The sequence below is a fragment of the Camellia sinensis genome, chromosome 1 (assembly GCF_055761805.1).
Source record: "Camellia sinensis isolate YWXY chromosome 1, ASM5576180v1, whole genome shotgun sequence".
NCBI classification, from domain to species: domain Eukaryota; kingdom Viridiplantae; phylum Streptophyta; class Magnoliopsida; order Ericales; family Theaceae; genus Camellia; species Camellia sinensis.
Genome location: NC_138961.1, coordinates 131816574 through 131825492, shown reverse-complemented (window position 1 = coordinate 131825492; position 8919 = coordinate 131816574). Strand labels below are relative to the sequence as shown.

At 33.9% G+C, this 8919-nt stretch overlaps 1 protein-coding gene across 4 annotated transcripts; it reads right to left on the bottom strand.

Annotated features, from left to right (window-relative positions):
* Window positions 1–4175: 4175 nt before the first annotated feature.
* On the bottom strand, window positions 4176–7964 carry IQD21 (IQ-domain 21). 4 transcript variants are annotated; one of them, XM_028262816.2, is made up of 5 exons: window positions 7703–7964; window positions 7472–7573; window positions 5935–6231; window positions 5302–5664; window positions 4176–4994 (listed from the first exon to the last, which is right to left on the bottom strand). In XM_028262816.2, the coding sequence occupies exons 2-5, from the start codon at window positions 7550–7552 to the stop codon at window positions 4362–4364; spliced, it is 1374 nt and encodes a 457-aa protein (XP_028118617.2). In that variant the 5' UTR covers window positions 7553–7573; window positions 7703–7964; the 3' UTR covers window positions 4176–4361. The 4 variants fall into 4 exon arrangements, with proteins under 4 accessions (XP_028118617.2, XP_028118620.2, XP_082740530.1 ...); XM_028262819.2 differs by having other exon boundaries at window positions 4176–4991; XM_082884404.1 differs by having other exon boundaries at window positions 4176–4991; window positions 7472–7570.
* Window positions 7965–8919: the final 955 nt, after the last annotated feature.

Genomic DNA, 8919 nt, shown 5'->3' with positions numbered 1-8919 from the left:
GATTAGTATCAAAATATTAAATTTTAATATAGTATAAAAAAAGAAAAAAAAGACAAAGTGGTGAAACACAATCCGTACATAGCACGGGTGATATGCTAGTTATTAAAAATTAAAAAGGAATGTTAGACTAAATTTCTCCTTTTTATTTTATATATGTATATAAATATAATTTTAAATAAAAATAATATTTAAAATAAAATGTCAATGACATTTTTAAATTTACGAGAACAATAGTGCTTGTTTTTATTTAAAATGATGGGACTATAACAAATTATTTTTATGTATAAAAATTATGTGAAAAAATCTCTATATAAAGGTAATATCCATTATTATTGATATGTAAATATAATTAATTTCCCTATATATATGTAAAAGTTACTGGATTGTTAGTTACATTTGTATGTGGGGTTCACCCTTGACATGTTACTTTACTATTAGTTAGTGATATCATACATCAATGATGACATGATATCACCCTTATATGAAAATTTTACTCAAATTTTATAAAAATTACCATAATATGAAATTTTTACTCAAATTTTGTAAAAATTTAATTTATCTTATAATTATATAATTTATTTTAAAACTTAAATATATGACTTTTTTGCATTATTTGTTTTACACTAATTACTTTCTTTTCGATTTTACTCAAAGTTAATTTTAAAATTTTATGTGAAATATTTTTGTAATAATTTATTTAAGTTATTATGCTTAATATTAATTCAAAAATTGTTATTATTTTCTTGTTATTGATTATAAAAAAAATTAAAATTATAATTAATAAATACCCTTTTTGATTTATTTACTTGGCTCCGTCATTGCTTTCATTCACTATTTTTTAAGTTGAAATACCATATAGGCAGTTAGAGGCAATGTCATCAAATGCTCATAGTATATATATATATAGTTTAATATTAAAAAATATGTAAATTTCAAAATGGTGAGAAGGTTGATTTTCCCCCCTTAAATCAATTAAATGTGTTTTAAAATTAATAAAAGTATTTTGTATTCAAATTTTTATTTTTATTTTTTTCGGTTTGAAGCTTATTCCTATTTGGATTTTGTACATGTACATTATGATTTTTCTATGTTTGTTAATATAGCATGCGAATAGAATTGTCTTTTTAATTTTTAATTTTTTTTTTAATAATTTTAGAGAGGAATAGAATTGCTTAGTTGGATTATCATCCGAGGATGTATTTTGATAATTGTCATCTATAGGGGTTCAAAATGAACAGTAATTATGAGAATATTTGGAGAGGCAAAATTATGTTAGTCTTCGTTTGATATGTCAGGCTTTTTGGCTTCTTGGTTGTTTTAACCACAAAAAGATGAAATAGACTTTTTACAAAACATCACATCTAAATCATAATCATTTCATTTTTATTTTTATTTTTATAAAAGTCAAAAAACAAAAAGAGCTTATCTTAAATAAGACTTTTAGCCACATACTAAAATAGTAAAAAAGTCAAAAAAAACAACCCACATCCCGAACGAACCTTAAATAAACAAATCTAGGAGGTTAGAGAATGAGTAGTTGAGTGAAGGTGGAGCAAATGATTTAAGAAGGAGGAAATGATAGTGCATAAATAGGCAGCATATCCTCCAAATTTAAAGATTTTTTTTTTTTTTTTTTTTTGCCTTAGAAAATGGTCATATTTATAGGTTTTTCTTTGGTACCAAAGAATACCAAATGGCCAAATAAAAGTGAGGGCATGTGTCCTTGAAGATCATATGGAATATTTTGTCTTGAACCATCATACTGAGGTAGCCATGCGTCCCCATGTATGTATTATGTACTATATGTTTGGCACAAGTGCCTCAACATGTGCCACTATATTATCTGTTTGGCACAAACCTCAGCAACTTCCATTTTGAACCTTAACAAATCCACTTGCAACAGTAGTACTTGCTGCTGTATCTGCTTTCTCAGTTCGGTTTGGCTAGGAAATGCATTCTTAAGACTTCATAGTCTACTATCAACCATGTTTATGTTTATCTCAATGACTCCTCCATTCTTAGCCACTTAACCACAAACTTCCCACCTTTCTAAGGTGTGGGCCACATCAAGGGTTGCGCTTCGTACCAAGGACAAATGGGCTTTCTTGGTTTTTTCCGTGCAACAAAAGCAGGCTCATGAACTGGGTAAATGGGAAGAGAGTCCTTTATTTTCAGGTTGTCTTGCTTCTATCTTTGCGAGGTCACCGCAGTATACTAGTATCTCTAGGCTTGCTATCAGTTTTAACCAGTAAGTATTGGAGCCTGCTATCAGTACCAATTTATTGGGTTTCGGAGCCTGCTATCAGCATCAAGCTAGAGCTTCAGGGCTTGCTATCTGCACCGAGCTAATAATGTTTTGAGGCCTACTATCAACCCTAGGTTGATAATGCTTTAAGGCCTGCTATCAACACCAAGTATTAGCCTCTACTCGTGGAGAGGAAGCCTCCTTGAAAGGCTATTATCACCCTGATGAAGTCTTCCGTTTGCAAGGTAGTTGTCATAGTTGAAGTTGTTGCGGCAACTCTTTCCCTTGGCAAGTTCAAATGGCGGCGTCGACAATATTGGAAATTGCGACGCTGCCTCAATAACTTGACTGCAGCAGGTGATGCCTCTACAGGTTAGTTATGGCGACTGTAATTGTTGCAACAACTCTTTCCCACGGCAAATCCAAGAGGCAGCGCCGACAATATTAGGAATGGTGGTGCTGAGGCCAAGTGCCTTGACTATCGCAAATGTTGCCTCCGCAATTTCCCTTAGCCATTTTTGTTGCATGGAGCCTATCCAGGCACTTGGCAGGTCAGACCTGGTTTGGCCCTTTGGTTGACCAACTTCCATTGAGTTTTAGCCTATACTCCTTTAATCATACTTGCTCGTCTAATAGAGGCATCCTTAACACTTAAGTCCATACTTAATTTCGGAAAATTATTCAATATTCCTGGAATATCACATTTCTGTACTTGTTAATCAATTATCATTCAATATGTCCTTCATATTCTTTAATCACCCAACACAATATCACACCTACTCATATTCTTCACCAATCACAATGTTATAAAATATCACGTGTTTATACTCCAGCATTACTGAATAATTACCTCTTAATTTCTGCCGCTCTCTACATTATCAAATTAAATGGAGTGTCACAGCCTGATTACAATGCTATATGTTTCTTAACAGCTATCACTTTGGAATGATTTTTTTTTTCATTTTAATTAAATAAAAAAAAATCCACAAGAGAAATTTTGACCAGTTACCGACTTTATTATAATGACAATTCTTCATATTTTAAGATTATTTTTTTAGCTTTCATTTGGATTTTTAATTTAAAAATAAATAAATATATAAATTGCCTACTAGCACTCACGTCTTTTCTTTAGACCTCCACACTCTAAAATTGCTCTTCGCCATTCCCTTTTTGGCCACCCACCATAATCCCAACTCTATCAATTTTTTTGTGGGACCCTCACTCTTGCAACTCTCTTTCTCTAGCAACCTCCCACCTTCACTTCTGGCCACCCTCTCCAACCCCTCCTTCTTGATAGCCCCCATCCCACCCTCCAACCCCTTTTTTAACCATACTATTAAGGTTAAGCCTTTTTTTTAAAGTTTGGCATCTAGCAATAATTTAAAATATTTTTTTAACCATAAGTGAGAGAAAAAAAGAGAATGAAAATCTACAACAAATCAATAAAACTCAAACATCATACTATGGAAATACCTCATTCACATTCTCCTTATCATAGATCACACTGGTTAGATATTAGAAAATAGGAAAAATGATATATAAGTTTACTTTCTAGACCCACTTGGTTGATGATTAGAAAATAAATGAGAGAAAAATTTAACTGTGGTGTTTAGGAAGTTTGAGACTTGGGTTTTTTTTTTTTTTTTTCACAAAAAGACAAACTTTTTGCAAAACTAAAAAAAACACATCTAAATAAAATATTACATCCAACCCTATAATCATTTTATTTTTTCTCTCACAAACATCACATCCAACCACAAAAAAACACAACTATCTTTCCAAACACAAAAAAAAATTTCTCCAATAATATCTTACAACTAAAAAATCCTACATAAAAATCTACTTCCCAAACACCCACTTAATTTAATAGAGTGATACGTCATTAAGTCTAAAAAATAAATATAATTTTTAAATCTAAAGAGCAATACTCTAAAAAATAGAATTACATACCACAATAAATATTATCAAAACCCCTGCATGGGTAGTTTGCAACATCGTTTTACCAAATAAAAATATTAATAAATTACAATGTATATATGGCATATAAAGAAGTGACAATATCACACCTATACTCAAGGAAAATGCCATATACAATATCACACATTATAAAGTTCACTCAACACAATCCGTGACCACCCAAATGCAGTGCTCTCTCATCCCCACTAGAATCTGGGCTATACCCTGCAATCCACTTACCTTGAACTCTCAGCCCATCATTTTTCGGGCTTAGGCTTCTTGCTACCTGATAATGGGCCATGCCTCCACCCGAGCTTGACGAGTCACAACCGGACCCAACAGTTGTTCCTCTCTTTGTTGATGGGTTCCACTGGGCCACTGGTGGGTTATGCTGCCTCCCCGCTGAGGCCTGACTGCGCACCTTGGCTTTTGCAGATTGGGTTGGGGCCATATAGCTTGGGACACTATCCAAGCCCAAATTCCTCTGCTGTCGGTTTGGGTACTGACCCGATTCAATCGGGTCCCCACTCATCCGGCCCATATTGATATTTTCTGAGCCCAATGGTGCTACCAAGTCCATTTCAACAGTCTTCTCAGAGTTGTCATCAGTGGTGGTGAGTGTCATATAGGAGCTCTCCCTTGGCCCCAAGTTTCGGGCATGGTACGGTTGTGATGCCATCCAATGTTCAAGCCAATTCCATCCCCATTGTGCCTTTTCATGTTCGTTGGCATAGAATCCAGAATCGTTACCATTCAAGCCTGATTGCAACAATTGTTGTTGTTGTTGCTGCTGCTGTTACAATTGCGCAAAATTAAATGTATAAAATGCTTTTTCAAATAAAAAAAACCATACAGCAAAAGATAAATTTTTCAAAATGTTTTTTAGAATGTGCACTCATCCTAGATGGATCTTACAAACTTCATAAGCTTTCTTTTTGTCCATAATGTAGAGTGGCAGCACTGCACTGAATGAATCCCCGTGTAGAGTCCATCTAGGATGAATCTGTATCTGTGTAGTGCTTATGAAAACAAACTTCCAAGTTTGTAAGCAATTTTACTCATCATGGAAATGGTGGTTTGGCTTGAATTTACAAACCAACCTGGTAGCTAAAAGCATAAGCTAGAGCTCTCTCTCTTTTCATCACCCCATCATGTTTTCTCATACCACTTTCCATAGTTTTCTCCATGCTTTGATTCCTGCCATCCCAATAGTCTTCAAACTTCTTCACTGGGCTCCTTGGCTTTTGCTTTTCTTCCTCTGCTGCTAGTCTTTCTTCTTCCTCAACCTTCTTCTGAAGCTTCTCGTGTGTTAATTGCAGTCTGCGTGCTCTTACTCTAGCCTGCACACGAACAAGTGCTTGCATGCACCGCATTGTCATCTGTGCTTGCTTGCGCACATTATGCCCCCTGACAAGTGCTTGTAGCCTAACCAATCCTTTCAAAGCACGCAGAGCACGCCGAGCCTAAAAACCAATGGCACATACCAATTATAAAGTAGTTGATAAATTATAACTAGAGTTCTAAATAACAGTAACAAAAATGCCCTTCTAATTGAGCAATTTCTGATAATTTCCACAATATATAACTTATTGTTCTCTAATTAGAGCAAAAGATTGGGGGCCAGATCTATAAAGCTATTATATTAATACAATGAATATTTCAATAAATAAACAAATAAAAAACTCTTAGTTTGATATGACTTGAGAGAGATAGAGAGAGAGAGGTGGTATTACTAGGTATCCCCTGTAATATGATTGAATGAGAGTTGCAGCCCTTTCTTCCTTAGAGTGGCGCCCATAACCGGCCAGTCGAACAACTTTAGCTGCTGCTTGGGCAGCTGCAACTGCAGCTTCTGCAGCAGCAGCAGTTGCAACCGCAACAGCAATGGCATGATTTCGATCCCCAGTCACCGAAGACAACTCATCACTCTCATCATTCGTGGCATCCTCCGGAGAACTCTCTGCAGGAAAATGCTCAAATGACAGAACCTCTGGTGCCTGCTGATGTTGCCATTTCTCTCCATTGTCTTTCTGAAAAAAAATCACATCATTTCATTGCTAAGATGTGTTTACTATTTCTCTAATCAAAACTTATAAATTGTTAATTTCATGGGGATGATTGTGATCTAACATAACAATTCACATGATCATCAACATAGATGATGTGATATCTTAGGTGGTATGATAAGTATAGGTCACGAGGCATGACCTGTTTGGCCATGTTAATAGGGGACCATATGAAATGCCCTGTTCATTCATGTTCACGGTCCTACTTGCAAATGAAAAAGTAGGTAATACCTAAATGTGGTTCACAAGGTCACCATACCGACCATCTCATCACTGCTGTTCATTATTGCTCAAATTGATATTTATATTACTAGAGGTCTAAAGTCAGAGAGTGATACGAGTGAGCTCTTATTTGGATTAATTAGCAGAAAATGATATACTAATTAGGATAATAACATGGGAAATTCTATTTGCATATCATACAAACTCTCAACACACCACAAATATGTTCGGATATAAATTTTTGAACAAATATTAAATGTTCGGATTTAAAGTTATGAACAAAAATAAATTGTTCAAATATATAGTCCGTTCAATTATTTATATCTGAACAACTGCTTTATGTTCATAAATTTAAATATGAATATTTGATATTTTTTCAAAAATTTATATCCGATCGCATTTGTGGTGTGTAATGAGAACTTGTATGGTGTGCAAATAGAATTACCATATCGTCGTGCAAGATTTATCATTAGTATTAGAGCCACATAAAAAATAAAAAATAAAATTTAAAACTTCCATTAAACTACCCATTTCAAGCTAATATGAGAAATTAATGACCAAATAAATAAATTTCTCATCAGTAAGACTACCCATTTCAAGATAATATGGGAAATTAATGGCCAAATTAATATAGATTTCTCATCCGTATTAGAGACACGAAAAATTAAACTGCCATTAAATTACCCATTTCAAGCTAATATGAATCTGATAAATTAATGACCAAATAAATTCAGATTTCTTATCAGTATTAGACCCAAAACAAATTAAACTGCTATTGAATTACCCATTTCACGCACCCGAGAGAGAGAGAGAGAGAGAGAGAGAGAATTAATGACCAAATAAATAAATATACCAAAGTTTGATTTGAATATCTTCTCCTAATTTACCCTCTGTGTCTTTTTATTTCTGTTACTAGTTGAAAACCATTGTAATGTGGATCATATGATTGAAACACAAATGTGTATAAAATGAATAAACTGACCTTCTTCTCAGGCAGTTCCTTGGAGGAAGGTTTGAAAACTCTCCTGACGCTCGAAAACCAGCCGCTTCCTTTCTTGCCCATTGCAAGCCAGAAAACAAGCTTCTTTGTGTAGGAATCAAGCAATCAATCAATCCATCAAAATTCACAAAAATCAAATATAAATTATTGGCAGTGCATGGAAAACGTAGATAGAAATACAAAAGAGAGGAGGAGGAATAGAAGAATTGAAACCTGAGAGAGATCTTAGAATTGTTGTTGTGTCGTTGTTGTGATCTCTTTGCTCTTCTTCACATCCATTTCTTTCCAACATCTATCTCACGGAAACATTGGAAAAAGGAGTATAAGCACATCAGATTCGAGAGAGAGAGAGAAAAGTTTGGAGAGAGAGAAGGAGAGAGTTAGAGAGAGTCGGAGGAGGTGTGGGAGCAGTAACTGCAGTGCCGCGCATTTGCCGTTACTATTTAACATTCTCACGGGGCTTACCACCTAAGTCAAGTTCACGCACCTTCTTTCTCTCTTTTTTATCTTTTATTTTTTATTAATTTTTTTATTTTAATTATTTAAAAATGATAAAAATAAATAATTATAACTGTTTTGTAAGTGAGAAATTATTTATTTTTAAATATTAAAACTAAATTAGTTAAAGTGGAATTATATGCGTAAATATTTTTGTAATTGTTTGTTTAATTCAGGGTTAACTTCATGGGTGCTCGAGTGATAAATCCAATTTTAAATTTCTATTGTCCAAATATCCATGCACTAAATTACTTTGTCCATAAGGATATGTATTTGCGTAATGACCAAAGTACCCATGAATATATAATGGTTGTTTTTAGATCAAAACCCTAGTCCTTTCAAAACCAATGCCTCTCTCTGTTAGGGGTGAGCAGCGGATATATCAATCCGTCAAAACCGACCGAACCGAACCGAACCGAATCGAGCCGCCGCATTTTGGACGGATGCGTGATGACGAGCGGACGGTTGCAGATCGATTTTCTCCAATCCGCCAATTTGGCGGACGGATGGCGGATTTGAGATTCTTTTGGCCGCAACCGAACCGCCAAACTGCGAGCACCCCTAATAATTTATAAGATTTTATGTTTTCAATTTGTTTAAATATTTTGTTTGTGTTTTCAATTGAAAAAAGAGTTTAAATATTTTATTGAAAAAAAAATTTCAACTTGAATATATTTTTTGAATTGAAAAAAATAAACGTATTATTTATCTATATTTTTTGATTTTTAAATTTAACTCTAAAAATAATAAATAGAAAATATGATATATGCTGGTTGATTTTTGTTTTCAAAAATATATATATATGTAATAATACAGAGACATACAATCTCTACTACTGTCTTGTTCATGGTTTTGGTGGTTTGAATTGTTATTATATTTTAAGAACCACTGATTGTAATACTTTATGTAGATGAATCATGCTGTGATTGTAA

Bases quoted from the DNA above. Each gene is read 5' to 3' on its own strand.
- IQD21 (XM_028262816.2), bottom strand. From the start codon at position 7,552: ATGGGCAAGAAAGGAAGCGGCTGGTTTTCGAGCGTCAGGAGAGTTTTC. The intron at 6,232-7,471 runs GTCAGTTTATTC...ATTTTTTTTCAG, and splicing joins AGGAACTGCCTGAGAAGAAG to AAAGACAATGGAGAGAAATG. The intron at 4,995-5,301 runs GTTGGTTTGTAA...CAATTGTAACAG, and splicing joins CTTATGCTTTTAGCTACCAG to CAGCAGCAACAACAACAACA.